Source organism: Lynx rufus, unplaced genomic scaffold (assembly GCF_022079265.1).
Source record: "Lynx rufus isolate CCGP_SWC_20201006 ecotype Redwood Valley unplaced genomic scaffold, mLynRuf1.p SCAF_13, whole genome shotgun sequence".
Lineage (NCBI taxonomy): Eukaryota > Metazoa > Chordata > Mammalia > Carnivora > Felidae > Lynx > Lynx rufus.
Genome location: NW_025814827.1, coordinates 11,005,106 through 11,020,695, shown reverse-complemented (window position 1 = coordinate 11,020,695; position 15,590 = coordinate 11,005,106). Strand labels below are relative to the sequence as shown.

The 15,590-nt window shown below is 39.6% G+C and overlaps 2 protein-coding genes across 4 annotated transcripts in view; one reads left to right on the top strand and one right to left on the bottom strand.

Moving 5' to 3' along the window:
* HACD3 (3-hydroxyacyl-CoA dehydratase 3) overlaps nt 1–3,265 on the top strand; it is a 38,232-nt gene extending 34,967 nt beyond the window's left edge. Inside the window, exon 11 of the mRNA XM_047074932.1 lies at nt 1,582–3,265. Coding sequence (XP_046930888.1) covers nt 1,582–1,658 — 77 coding nt within the window. The 3' untranslated portion in view covers nt 1,659–3,265. The remainder of the gene's footprint in view (nt 1–1,581) is intronic.
* Nucleotides 3,266–3,782: 517 nt separating this feature from the next.
* INTS14 (integrator complex subunit 14) overlaps nt 3,783–15,590 on the bottom strand; it is a 31,097-nt gene continuing 19,289 nt past the window's right edge. For all 3 annotated transcript variants that reach the window (XM_047074930.1, XM_047074929.1, XM_047074931.1), the window contains 3 exons: nt 8,561–8,679; nt 6,299–6,364; nt 3,783–4,610 (listed from right to left, as the gene is read on the bottom strand). In XM_047074930.1, coding sequence (XP_046930886.1) covers nt 4,359–4,610; nt 6,299–6,364; nt 8,561–8,679 — 437 coding nt within the window. In that variant the 3' untranslated portion in view covers nt 3,783–4,358. The remainder of the gene's footprint in view (nt 4,611–6,298; nt 6,365–8,560; nt 8,680–15,590) is intronic.

The following is a 15,590-nucleotide window of genomic DNA, read 5'->3' as shown; positions in this document are numbered from 1 at the left end:
TTAAATTTTATCTATTTTTTATTGAAATATATTTGACATATAACATTGCGTAAAGTTAAGTAAGGTATACACCATGTTGATTTGACTCATTTGTCTCAGAAGTGACATACCATCACTTCTGCCATATTCTGTTGGCTACACAGACCAACCTAGTAGAGGACAGGAGGGGATACACAAGGGTATGAGATCCCAGAAGGTAGGATCACTGGGGACCATCGTGGTGGCTACCCCAGTGAGAGGAAGACCACAAAAAGTAAACCCAAGAACCCCAAAAGCTCAGTGGTCTTGATCAGTTAGTACTGATCACATACCCTTTAGGAGGGCCTCCAGGTATCAGCACGTGGCAGAAGCACAGTATGGGTGTAGATCATTTGCCAGAGGTTAAATTTTATGCAATTTCTCCTTTCCTATTTCAGAGAGGGTATCATTTATTTTAGAAAGATTTCTGACCAGAAATGTTAAAATGTTTGGCCCTTGAAGGGAGTAAGCTTCAATTTGGAAGATGCACTCATTAAAAAAATTCTTTATCCCTATTACTGGATAAATAAATCTGGTTTACTGCAACTAGGCTCCATGAGGCATGATACTGAAAGTGTTAAAAGAGGAAGAAGTATTGGAAAGACCCTTAAAATACTTTACTAGAAAAGTTAGAAGAGTAGAAGTATTTTAACGTGCATTAACTTTAGTGGCTTTTCTTCAGGCTATATTGTTATACACTCTAATTTACGAGGTTTTATACTCCTATTTAGTTTGCTTGCAATGAATAATGTGGTTCTTATCTGTCAGAATGAAATCTCAAATTTGCATAATTTAGAAGCAGTACTACAGTTACATTTGCATATAGATCAAGGTGCTTTTCCAAATACACATGCTTAGTAATCCTGTAAAATAGGTGTTTTTAACCTTGTACAACGAGGAAACTGAGGTGAGGCTAAGCCATAGAACTAGTTAGTAGTCAAGTAGGATTGGAAAGTTTTTTCTGACTCTGAAATCCTGCGTTTTCGAATTTCCTTCCTAGAAAAGCATTTCATACCTTTTAGACTAGTGCTTAATACACATTATTATATTAAAAATTGAACTAAAAATAGGGTTGTTTTTATACTTAAGGTTTGTATATTTAATTTTGTGTAAATCTTACCTTAAAAGGAAGAAAAAAAGAAAACTGAACTCTAATTAATGGAATGTTTCGGGGTGAAGCATACTGATGTCTGCTACTTACAGTGAAATACATCAAAGATGAGGTGGGAGTGGGCATGTGCTCAGACGAATATAATAAAAACTTAAAGTTTAAATCTAGGTGGTGTTCACTGTACAGTATTTTAATCTTGCAGCATGTTTGAAAATTTTCATATTAGAATATGGGAGGGAAGTTAAATTATAAACCCTCTGGGGAAAAAATGAAGGGTCTCCAGTGCATTGATAATAACTTGGTTCAAAGCTGTAATTTCTGAGCACCTACAGTGAGCACAGTGCTGGTGGATAGGACAGGCAGACATCTAGAGACTGTCCTTGCCCCAAGAGCTTCTGGTTATAAATACAGACCAAGATTCCCTTTTCTCACTGGCTTCTTTTCTTTTTCAGGGTTGTACATAAATTTTCGTCACCTTTATAAACAGCGCAGGCGGCGCTATGGACAAAAAAAGAAAAAGGTCCACTGAAAACAAAGATTGAGAGGATTCCTTGCCAGTTTGAGCCTAATCTATAATTCTTACAGTTTTACCTTCTTGTACTGATGTAAAAGTTTTTTTAAAGTTAAATGATTAAATTCTCAGTGAAGCTATCTTCCCTTTTCCCCCATAACATTCCTGAATTTACCAAACTATCTTAGTGTAGTACTTGCATGACATGGGTTCCTGGTATCTGAGGACAGGTTTGTTCTTGTGTGTTCCATTAATGACCGCAAAAGACTCAGCCCTACCCCCACACACTCCTTGTCCTGTCACTCTCACACGGGCCAGAGATATTTCTTCAGTGCCCTAACCCTACCAGGTACTGGCCATTCTTATAGCTGGGAATTGTTCTTTTCAGCTGTTGCTTGCAAGAAAAAAACCACTGTGCCTCTACAGGGGGCTGTGAAAGTGACTCAGGCAGGACCTTGGATACATTCTGTATCCAAGGAGTTGCTTGTTAAGTGGGGTGGCATTGATTTTTGGAAAATCAAGTTCAACTCAGTCATTGATAAAACATTTCTGAGTCTGAGTGGAGCTAGAGAACACCTATTACCTCTGAATCTTTTGGCCTCTAACACCACCTGCTACGTGCTTACCTGTGTGTGCACGGGAGAGGCATGGAATGATTTGGGAGAAACCGGTCAGAACCTTGGAACACCATGATCACTTACTTCATTCCTGGCTAAATCAGAACTATTTTCAACACTAGAGAAAGATGAAATATTAGTTAGAAAACAATGAGATTATAAGAGTTCCAAACCCAAATGGCTACAGGGTGTCAGAGGGTGAAACTGGCAGTAAGACAGTGGCTGGCAGTGCAGCCTGTGGCAACCTGGGAGCAGACAAAACAGACCTACAAAATGGCTTCAGGCTGTGCACATACATAAAAAACCTTGCTATCATCCTCTGCACTGGCTGAGTCCATTTACTCGTGTACCTGTCAGAGTGACTGGTAGAACGGACCTCAAAAACACCTGCTTTCTTTGGTTTCACCTGTCTGCCGTCAGACGGTAAAAAAAGAGTGAGAACTTTGGCTGGAGAAGCTTAACAAAGCTTCCTGGCAGGAAACCCACCAACAGAGGAACTGAGGAAAATCCAGACGTTGTAAAGTTTGGTCATTGTCAAAAACATTGTTTCCTCTAATACATTCCAAGTTAACCAAGTAAAATATGTTAGAAGTAATGCTTGTATTAAAGAATTTAAGAGCATGATAGCTCTTTCTGTTCTGCCATTCCTACTGTTCTTGGGAAAGGGGGACTCAGTGAGTTATGCTGTTTCTCTGAGTCCAATATGGAAACTTGGTTTGACCTAAAAACATCTGATTAGCATAGGCTGGCTGATTTTTATTTTTATAAGTTCACTGCACTGAGGGGTATTTTGCATGTCTGTAACTTCTGTCAACACTTGTTTGTGTTAACTTCTGTTGTTCTTTCAATTGACTTTCTATGTTTATTTGGACAGATCAGCTTTGCAGTATATGCTGCATCTTTGTGGCAGAATCCTGTATTCTTAGTGATTGTTAAAACTCCTTTATTGCTGTCTGAGAAAGCAAACGATTGTGTATTTCTATTAAACATTTACAATCAAAATCCTAATAACTTGTGTTTAAAGATCATTTAGTCTGATAGGTTTTCAAGTTGTTAATGATAAGTCCTTTGTTCAGGGAAAACATTATATAGCATGTTAAAATGGTTGCTCGGGTTAAAGCCCGAGGGAGGGAGTAATACCTTAGGAAGTCCACAGAACAATTTGAAAAGTATCGATGACATAAACAAAACTTAGTGAAGTTATGTGACTTGCCTAATATCATGAAGCTAGCTAATGAAAAGCTACTGTAACTGACCATAGTGATCCGTCAGAATCCACGGGTGGAACCTGGCTTAGGCAGAGACCTAACCAATGTCAGAAACAAGGAAGTCCATATGGAACCCAAGGAACTCTGGGGACTTATGAACCTGTGCCGCTTAGGAAGCCGAAATTATACACAGGTGATAGGACAGCCCAAAAGGCAAAGACCCATTAGCTTCCCAGTGAATCCATTTCATAGAAAATCAAGTATTTTATTTTCATTAAAAAAAAAAAACAAAAAAAAACAACTTGAAGAAACAGGAATCATTTTATACATTTATGGTTGCTGTTTAAAAGTCTGTATCTCAAGACATACCAAAAGCACCAAAGGGTTACCACCAAGTTTTTGCCCAAGTTCTAAGGAAAGTTCTGAAGCTTAATTAGGTGTTGGGCTTGTATTTAGCAAGCCCCAGACAGTCTGGGCTACTCATTCTAAGGACAGGAGGCTGAAAGTGTCCTTATGGTTGAGAGAGAAGAGGAAAAAGGTGCCTTTCAGGAAGCTGGAGAGCCCTTGCTGGTTAGATTTCCTGAGGAAGTGGGAGAGAGCTCTGTGCTCAACAGTCCTTTAAGTTTCTGAGATGTGCCCATTGTGGGAGCAACAGCGTTTTTTTGGGCTTAAAGACTCAGCCCCCAAAAGCTAAAGTCAAAGCCCAAACTGGCAACCACTCTTCGGAACCTCCCTCAGACTCTAGCAGAGTCACTGAAACCAGCAAGTGGTGCTTCTGAGACAGCCTCGGAGTTCTTCGGGTGGCTCCTGCAGAGGTGAACAAACTAAAAAGTTTTTACCCTAAATCACTTTCACCTGGAATGACAAAAGAAGGAAGGCTCCCAAAGTCGGCTTTACATTCTTTCGGTGCTGCTTCCGGAGAAGTCTGTGTGTAAAGGTGTGATGTTGTGCTCATACCCAGCATACTCAGAGGTGCCGGTACTGGCGAGCTTGAGTTGCTGGGCAGCATGGGTCAACTGGAATGCAGCGTCTGGGTGCGCTGTGTCGGGCAGCAGTGTGCACTCCCTTTCCAGCATGTCAGCCACCCCTTTGAGCAGGTCCAGGAAACCAAATGCCAGGGCGGCCTTTCGTAAACGGTTTAGCTCCTGAAACAAGATTAAAAAGAAAACAAAAACAAAAAAACCAATGTTCCTGAAATGCATTTTCCTTATCACGTACTTTCTAAATGCTCAGCTTAGAATAAGTTTTCCTTGATCTCCGAACTTAAGTGAGCATTTTTATAGGAGAACAAATGCTCATACAGAGATGCCAATAACAAGAGAATGTGATGACACGACCAGGTCCTCTACAGGCAATCAGAAAGCTGGCAGACTGAGCGCTTACACCAAACATGAAGAGACCCTTGTCACACACCATTCACTTGTAACTCTCAGGAGGATTACCTTTCCCCTGTTACTCAGGTATGGAAAAGGCATGCCTCAAACCTCAGAGGGCTCTGAACCCTCTGGTGCCTCCTCTCTGGATGGGCCTCAGGCCAAACAACAACACGCTTGGAGGAGGCTCTGGAGGATTCAAGAAGTCTGACTTGAGAGACTGCCATAAAAAGAAGGGCCGGGCAGTGGATGGAAGCAAGAGAAATACAAAGTGCCTCTAAAACCACTTAGCAGTGCAATCTAGGCAAGCTGTGTAGCCTCTCCAGGTCTCAGTGGTCTCATTTATAAAACAAGAAGGATGACCTCGTCCTTGCCCACAGGAGGGGCTGACTCTTGCCCAACAAAAAGAGTCCCTTCCACATCTGGTATGTGGGATTATATAAAACCAGAAAAGAAGTGGGCTTTCTGACCACCTCTCTACTATCACCTGTGAACGGGTGAAAAGTTCAGAAGAAGGTGAAAGTAAAGCGTGCCATCTGGATAGACGGCCGACAATCGTGTGTAGGGGAGAAAGGGACTATAGCCAAATAGTGGTCATCAAGGGCCTGTGTGAGCTCAGCTTCATGGGGAGGGAGGGCATGGTGGACTGAGCAGCTGTTTGAACTCTGATTAAGGTTGCTCTTCTTTGCCACAATTAGGTTTGAAGACACCAGTGACATGAAGGTAATGAGATAACACCCAGACAGAGTAGCACGTATATTCTCCGGGAAGAGATGCTAGCCTGGGTACGTTAGGCGCACCATAATATATTAGTAGCTAGGCTACAAGTGACAACACGGCATACCTCACACTGCCACTTAATTTAATTCTGGCCAAACACCAGATGGACAGGGGAGAAACAAGGAGTGTACTTAAATTACCCCCTCAATTCCCCTCCTTGTAACTTTATCCCCTCCACCAACTGTTCTGGATTCAGCTAGACAGGATTCCAGAGGGCCATCCTTTTGCAACTCATAAAAGTGCAATGTTAATAGTCATTCCTGAGAGCAGCTTCTCTGGTACAGTAAGAATGCTTTGGGAGATCACCATCCCAGGAAGTCATCCTGGCTGCCTGGGGTTTGGCTGGATACTCACAGGAGAGTGGTGACAGGGGTTAAGGGCTTTGACCCACAGGTTCTTTCAACTCCTTCCCTCAGCCATTCACAGCAGCACCAATACAGAGGAGCCCTTCTGCACAGAACCAGGTCATTTAAACACATCCACTTCTTAGATTTTGGGTCAGCAGTGGACCTATCATTTCTATTGACTTTATCAAGGAAAAAACTGAGGCATAAGCTAAACATTTCTAATTCCTGTCCATGTTCATTTGGCCACCCCACATTCATAACTACTGTGAACCATTTATTTTTGGCACACATCCCAGGGCCCACCCTTTTCCACTATAATTCTGACAGTCTTACCTTATAGAATGTCTGTGTTTTTTCAGGAAGTTTCCTTGCATTTCTTAAAATCTTCTGTACGTCTGTCTATCAAGGGTAAAAAGATTTCAACATAAGGATTCTGTGGTAACAGGGGTAAGAATACAAAAGGATATCCCTAAATGTTTAGAGAAATGAATATGGGAACAGAGAATCTCTTGTGAGTTAATGTCACTGTTCTGTTCAACATTAGTAAAGCACCTCCCTCCTTCAAAATGTTTGATAATAAATCCCCTTGGTGACAGAAATGAACTTGTCTCACAAAAACAAACCCAGTAAACTCATATATCTATGGCCAGCTGCTTTTTGGCCAGGGCACCAGGACCTGGGGGAAAAGAATAATAGTCTCTTCAACAAATGGTGCCAGGACAACTGGATATCCACATCTAAAAGAATGAAGCTGGACCCTTGCTTCACACCATATACAAAAAAATTAACTCAAAATGCTTCAGAGACCTAAATGTAAGAGGAAAAACTACAAAATTCTCGGAAGAAAACACAGGGGTAAACCCTCATGACCTTAGATTGGTAATGATTTCTTAGTTATGACAACAGCACAGCAACAAAAGAAAAAAAATTCTGACAAATATTCACAGGAGCATTATTCACAATAGTCAAAAGGCGCAAACAATTCAAATGTTTGTCAACTGAATGAATGGATAAATGTAGCCATCATCAAAAGAAATGAAGTACTGATACATACTACAAGATATATGAACACTGAAAACATTAAGCTAAGTGAAGGAAGCCAAACACAAAAACCCACACATTATATGAGGCTATTTATATGAAATATCTAGACTAGGCAAATCCATAGAGACAAAAAGCAGATTAGTGGTTGTCACGGGCTGGGGGAAGTCAGGAATGTAGAGTGACTTGCTTAATGGGTACAGGGTTTCCTTTTGGGGTGATGAAAATGTTCTAGAGCTGCACAGTGATGATGGGTATATAACATTATGGTTGTACTAAATGCCACTGAATGGTTTACTTTAAAATGGCTTAAATGATAACTTTTATGTTATGTGTATTTCACAATTAAAAAATTCATCCAAGGGTGCCTGGGTGGCTCAGTTAGGTTAAGTGGTTTTGGCTCAGGTCATGATCTCACAGTTTCATGAGTTTGAGCCCCACATCGAGCTCTACACTGACAGCGTGTAGCCTGCTTGGGATTCTCTCTCTCCCACTTTCTCTCTGCCCCTCCTCTGCCTGCTCTCTCTCTCTCTCTCTCTCTCTCAAAATAAATAAACTTAAAAAATACATACAACCAGACCAAAACAAAATATAAAAAGTAATTTAAGAAAAAAATCAGCAATCCTCGTGACAGGGGAGTGCTGGGATCAAGGATGGCAGGAAAGAGAGAACCTGATTTCCCAACAAAACCCCTACCCTCTTAGCCACGACAGGACGTGTCCAGTCTCCACGGAGAGGGGGCTAAAAGAAACTGTGCCATCAGCCAAAGCTATTTCCCTTGTCAGTGGCCTAACCGCCTCTTCTCATTTGGCTTAGGTTGAATTCATTGGAGGAACAAAGAAAAAGAAGATGGTGCTCAAATGAGAAAAAAGGCTCAAAAATGATTTTTAAAAACAGGCAGAAAGGACTATATGTCAGTGGAAGGAGAAGCATCACTGAGTACCTTGCCTGAAAGCAACATACCTTGTGACAGTATCATCTTAGCTTCCCATGAAAGTGTGTTTGTAGAATTAAAGTGTAATGCCATTGCTTGGGTTCTACTGTGGGGACAGAAGAAATAATCCCATAGAGATTTTTATATCTTTCTCAAAACTGTTGTTAAAGATAAAAACCCATTATGTCAATGCCTCACTATGTCAAAAATTTTACACTGAAATTCAATGCCAGGAAAATGTAACTCTCTAGAACCGACATGCTTCCTTTTATCAGATCAGAAAAACCATATAATCCTACATGTTGCTTTTTTGACCTTGGTAGCAGGAAGCTCAGAGCCAAATTGCTCAAATATAATTATCATTTGCCTTGGGTTCCTGGCACAATTGTCTCTCCTCTTCCTCTAGGTTTTTTACTGCTCTAAATTTTCTAAGAAGTGATTTTGCTGCATACGTGTTTTACTGTAGGCCACCTCAATTCTTTTTTGGAAATAATGACAAACATTAGAAGTAAATGAATTACTAAGTATCAAAGGAAAGGAAAATCAAATCAAAGGTCTGCCTGCTTGCCAGAATCCCTCCTCCTGTGCCCAGTGGAAAGCAACTTGAATGGTAGTATTACCTGTAGGCCACTGGGTTTGATCCAGACAGTCACATTCTGGGCATAACTGCGTTTGTTTTTGGGCTGCAGGGGGAATGGGCTCTTATTGTCATCTTCACCATAAGGGTTTTCTTTAGCATCTTAAAAGAAAAAGACATTGTTAAAATGATATCTGGCAAAACATAATCAATTACATTTCCAATTAGGCTAAAAGCTCTTTGAATCATTCAATCTTCTACATCCTGTTACTTCCCTAATTAAGAAAATCTATTAACTTCCCTCAGGTTAGGGAATCTGTTTGTAATAGAAAGCCACTGATGTAGAAGTCTATAAACAATCAACTGAGGCCCATGTAGGTAAAAAAACAAAACAAAACAGCTTAATGTTTTCAAAGAGACAAGCTTCACTTATCTGCTTTATAAATTGAGTTCAGAGAGAATAATACAAATACATGCAACAATAATGAAGTACGTATTTAAAAAAATATATAAAAATACATAATACAATTCTATATAGTCAAGCCCAGCACTCTCCAACAGAATTTACTACAATGATCAAATGGCAGTCACTAGACCACACGGCCATTGGACACTTGACTTGTGGCTAGAGTGAGGAACTGAATTTTAAATTTTACTATCTTCATTAAATTTAAATATCCTCAAGTATCTAATGGCTCGTGGGTTGGACATCAGTCTAGGCACTGAGAAAATTCCAAAGGAAAATTACATATAGCCAAATTAAAGAAAGAGCATAAAAAATATTTTTTGGTGAAACATACCCCAGGTCATCATAGTTTATTAGTTCTTGTTTCCAAAGATTAAAAGCCAGGTTGTTTTTCAGTCATGTGAATAAACAAGGATTTCTGTTTTTCTATTTGCTTCCTGAGCCAATGAAACTTTGCCACAAACTTACAAAGCATACTTACATCTACTGGCTCATTTTATCCTGATTATTACCACCTTCTGGGGTAGACAGAGCAGGGATCATTTCTCCAAGTTCAGGGAGTTTAACTCCCTTGCCCAAATGTTCATGTTGGAAACTGGAATTAGCCTAGTTTCTCTGAGTGAGAAGCTCTCTAACCCCAATCTGGTCATTAATTTAATGTTTTATACTGGCCCCACAACTCCTGTCAGTCCCCTCTCCTCCCAGCCCCTCCAGAAGTACTGGTCCAGCTTTCCAGACCTACTTCCGTAAATACTTGTATGTATGTATGTATGTGTGCATACACACACACACACACACACACACACATACACACACACTTTTTTAGCCAGGCCAAGGTCCCAGCAGTCTTTTTCCATGTAACATGTTTATTTCCAACTTCTCTGCCACTATTTCTGTTATTTCCTCTGCCTGGGGTGCTCCCCTTTCCTCATTCATTTATTCCCTTACTCACTTATTCACTCATGAGCTATATGGTCGACCCACCATGTAGCAAGCACCTGCTAGTGTGACTGGAGAAGATATTTTTCTGGATTCAAGGAACTTACAGAATTAAGAATATTTATTAAATTCCAGCTATGTGTCAAACATTTTACATACAGACCTTCTCTCCTTAGAGGAACCCTACAGGATAGATATTATCAGTCCCATTAAAGATGAGGAAACTGAGGGTTAGACAGGTTGGACCTTCATGGGTTTCACAGTGACCCAGCTGGGCCTGGCTGCAAAAGCAACAGGTTTTCTACCACTGAACGCCACTGTTCCTCGCATAAACTTACACTCTAGGTCCTGATCCTATCCCACCTTCTCCATGATCTGTCCCAAGTTTTCCTGGCACACGGTACTTTCTCTAGACCCTTTTGTACTATAGCACCCAGTATCAGTACCAAACATTTCAACACCCGATCAAAGTCTATCTTGTACTGCCTCTAATTGTTTGGGGACTTTATGTGATAACTGGCTTGGCAGACAGAAAATACTGCATTTATGAATAAAGGACAGGAGACTCTTAGAAATAAGAAATATGATAGCAGAATTAACCAAAAAAAAAAAAAAAAAAAGACAGTTGCAAGGTAAAACTGAAGATAACTTACAGGAATTAGAAAAAAAATGGAAAAATGGGTGGAAGAAAATTCTACACAAAAATCATAAACAGATGTTCTAGAAAGGGAGAAGAGAGAATACAGAGAGGGGAAAATCAAAGACATAATTCATGTTTCCAGAACTGAAGAACATGAATTGCTAGATGGAAGGGCCCACTGAATGCCCAGCACTATGAATGAGGAGACCAACAACTAAGAACATCATTCTGAAAATCCAGAACACAAGGGACACAAAGAAGCACCTCCAGGAGTGCAGAGAAAACAGAGCATCAAAGCCCTGACAGCATGGCACTAGACTCTTAACAGCAACACTGGAAGCCAGAAAGGAAAAATAGAGCTATGCTTCAAAACTCTAAGGGAAAGTGATTCCAAACCCATAACTCCAACAAAACCATCAACTGAGTGTAAGGGATGAAATATGAACATTGCCAAATAGGCAAGGTTTCAAACATCTACTTCCCATGTATCCTTTTCTCAGGAGGAGTCATGAAACAGGAGAGCCAGAGGAGAGATGGGAAGGCTGACAGCTCTCCAACAGGCCTCGAGAACAACCAATTCACTTTATGAAACAAGAGGAAGGGAAATGATACTAAGGGGAAGAAAAAAGAAAACTGACAAAAATACATACTGGAAGAATGTACCTGGAAGGTAGGAAAGTAGGAATTAGCAGTAAGTACACAAAAAAAGGAGCAAAGAAAAACTAAGTAGAGAGGAAGGCCACGAGAGCCCTGAGGGAGCACTGCCCTCATCTGCCACTGGCTGCCCCCAGAGCCTGCTTGCCCAGTTATTTCTTGAAGTCTCTGAGCAACCTCAGAGATCGGAGTGTCTCTCTGATTATTGCCTTCCTTTTCATGTTAGGATACTGCTGACCTCTGAACAACATGGGTTTGAAATGCACAGGTCCACTTACACACAGAATTTCTTCCATAAATACAAGTACTGTAAGTGTATTTTCTCTTCCTGAGGGTTTTCTTAGTAACATTTTCTTTTCTCTAGAATACATTATATAGTACACATACAAAATATGTGTTAACTGTTTGTTATCGGTAATGCTTCTAGTCATTAGTAGGCTCTTAATAGTTAAGTTTTGGAGGAGTTAAAAGTTATAACCCCCATATTATTCAAGGGTCACCTGCACATTTATTTTGCCTGCTAGAAAAAAAAAAAAGTGGGGCAGAGAACAAGGAATTGCAAAACAAAATGTAACTTGGTATACACCACATGGCTTAGGTGTAATTAACACATTGTCTAACAAGGACAATCAAGAACACTATAACCACACTGGAACAACCAAGAACACTATAACCGCACTGGAAGGATACAGAAAGGGAAAATGTGCTTCTTGGAGGGGTGGGTTGGGATGGTGTTGATAAGAGAGCTAAGTAGTGAACCTTAAAAAGTCAAAAATATGACATTTAAAATGAAAAAAAAAGTTAAGAAATAATTATATATGTATATTAATTAGAAATGTAAATATCAAAAAAAAAAAAAACAAACCCATCCCCAAATTATAAGTTGTTAGTGGTTGTTTCTAGGAACAGAATGAGAAGTAGGAGGGAAAGGTATAAACAATGGTATTGTTCTGCATGCCTTGCTGTGACTATAAATAAATAAATAAATAAATAAATAACAAACAACTTCTTTGACATAGGCCATAGAAATATTTTTCTAGGTATGTCTCCTCAGGCAAGGTAAACAAAAACAAAACTAAGCTATTGGGAGTACACCAAAATAAAAAGCTTTTTGCATGGAAACGGAAACCATCAACAAAACAAAAAGGCAACCTACTGAATGAGAGAAGGTATTTGCAAATGATATATCTGATAAGGGGTTAATATTAAAAATATATAAAAAAACTTACACAATGCAATACCAGAAAAACAAATAATCCAATTAAAAAATGGGCAGAGGACTTGAACAGACAATTTTCCAAAAAGACATACAACTGCCCAACAAGCACATGAAAAGATGCTCAATATCACTAATCATCAGGGAAACGCAAATAAAAACCACAATGCTATACCATCTTGTACCTGTCAGAATGTCTACAATAAAAAAAAAAATTAACACACACACAAAATAACAAGTGCTGGCTAGGATGTGGAGAAAAAGAAACCCTTGGGCAATGCTAGTGGGAATACAAATTAGTGCAGCCACTGTGGAAAACAGTATGCAGGTTCCTCAAAAAACTAAAAACAGAATTATCATATGATCCATCAATTCCACTACGGTATTCACCCAAAGAGAATGAAAACACTAATTTGAAAAGATATATGTACCCCTGTGTTTTATGCAGCATTATTTACAATAGCCAAGATATGGAAGCAACTCATGTCCTTTGATAGATGAACGGATAAAGAAGATGTGATATATATACACACACACAAGGGACTATTATTCAGCCATAAAAAAGAAAGATCTTGCCATCTGCAACAACATGGATGAACCTAGAGGGTATAATGCTAAGTGAAATAAGTCAGAGAAAGACAAACACCATATGATTTCACTCATGTGTGGAATTTCAGAAACAAATGAACAAAGAAAAAGGCAAAACAAAAAAGCCCAGACTCTTAAATACGGAGAACTGGTGGTTGCCAGATAGGAGATGGGTGGGAGGATGGGTGAAATAGATAAAGGGAACTAAGAGTACACTTATCATGATGAGCACTGAGTAATGTAATTGTTGAATCATTATATTGTACACCTGAAACTAACAGTGTACATTATACTTTAAAAAAAGGAAAAGAAAACAATAAAAACAGCAGGATCTACCATTTATATATCTATTGTGTGTCAGTCACTTTATGCACATTCTCTCAATAAATTCTCTCAGCAACCCACTAAGTTTTATTATCAATTATTACTTGCTGTCATAATGGCAATTCTAACCTCATAAGACTGTCACAAGAATTAAAGGAGATTACACACTTCATTGTCTAGCAGAGTGCCTGGTACAAAGTTAAATTCAACAAAATGTTAGCTTTTATTATCTTCATTTGAAGAGAACAAACCCTGAGGGAGAAAAAAATGAATATGGGGCAAAGTAAAAAGCAGTTCAATTTGAATAAAGAACATGTGTAACAAACCAAGCACTACTAGATTGGAAACTAGATTAGAAAGGAACTTAAATGCTACATCTTAGATCATCGACAAGTATCTGCATGAGAATGTCACAAGTCTAGGTCAGGGGTTGACAAACTTTTCCTGCAAAAAGGCAGGCAGTAAGTATTTTAGAGTCTGTGGGTTAGTAACTACTCAACTCTGCCACTGAAGCAGGAAAGCAGTCCTCGATAACACATCAACTAATGCATGTGACCATGTAATAAACCTTTAGAGTAGAACTTTATTTACAAAACAAGCAGTGGGCTAGTGTGGCCAGCAGGCATTGGTTAGCCGACCTCTGATCTAAATGAAAGGTAAAAGAAAACCAGACCAAGGCAAGAGCAGTGCAAACAAAAAGGTAGAATAAATTCAGGAATGCTACAGAGACCAGGAGGTGAGCAATCTCTTCACCCTAACACATACACATGGCTTCCTGCGCCCAGTGCTCTCCAATTACTGCCTTACTTCTCTCCTCTTGTGGCAAACTTGTCATCTTCATTTCCTCATCTCTCACTCATTCCTCAACTTGCCTCCTGTCTAACCACGACTGAAGCTACTCTTACAAAGCCACAAAAAATGTCCTGTCGATGTAAAATGATTCTTTCCTCTTCATTTCCATTCCTTCCTAAAACTCTTTAGCCATTTACAACATTCTGTGGCCTCTTTCAGATTAAGTTCTCAAGGTGGCAGTCCTAATCTTCCTGTTGGCCTCCATTCAATGGAGATATAATGCTCATATAATTTAAAGGCTTTTCTTCAAATCAGGAACTCATCTTCAGCGAGGATGGTTTTTCTGCACAAGTCCTTATGCCCTGTGTTGACATTATATTAACTCCGGAGGTTGCACCGTGGCTTTCACTGCTTCAGAAACGGGTTAGTGCATTGCTTGGTTTTGGGGATCCCCACTTCAGAATTGGGAGTGTCAATCTGCATGGTGCAGGACTCATGAGACTTTTAATTTTTTAAGTTTATTTGTTTATTTATTTATTTATTTGGAGGAGGAAGAGCAGAGAGAGAGAGAGAGAGAGAGAGAGAGAGAGAGGGAGAAAATCCCTGTGCTGCGCTGTCAGCACAGAGCCCAGTGCAGAGCCCAATGCAGGGCTCAAACCCATGAACCTGAGCCAAAACCAAGAGTCAGCTACTCGACTGAGCCATCCAGGCACCCCAGGAGACTTTAATTTTTATAATATCTGGAAAAGCAGGTAGAAACAATGGGTAGAATTTTTCTTGTCATCCTCTCACTAAGGGAGTAGACGTTCCACATTCCTAGCTTTACTCAGAGTTTTCAGTTTTATCTTATTTGGAAGCAAAGTCATATTCTCTTTCCCCGTGTAAGCTTTAAAACACCAGCCCCTGCATCCTAGATCAAGGGCTGGCCAACTGTGGCCTTCTTTTTGAGTTACAAACGGTTTTTATATTTTTAAATAGTTGGGGGAAATCAAAATAATATTTCATGACATGCGAAAATTGTATGAAGTTTAAATTTTGGTGTCCATGAAGAAAATTTTATTGGAATACGTCATTCCCATTCATTTATGTACTGTGCTATAATGGCAGAGTTAATAGGAGTTGTAACAGAGAGCACATGACCTGCAAAGTCTAAAATATTTATTATCTTGCCCTTGACTGAAAAAGCTTGCTGACTCTTGGTCTAGCATCTAGGGTGTATATTTAGTCAAACTCTTTTCTAGGCATATATGTGCATATATGCATGCACATACGTATAAGACAGAGTATGTAGGTCATGTATCTTACATGTGTATGAGACAATGTACTTTCTTCTTGACTCTATTGTTTTGGTTTCTGTGACATCACTTTTTTCTACTTTTCCTTCTGCCTATTCCTTCTCATTTTCCTTTACTAGCCAGCGCCCTTTCCACTGTCCCCACCAGTTAGTCCTTCCT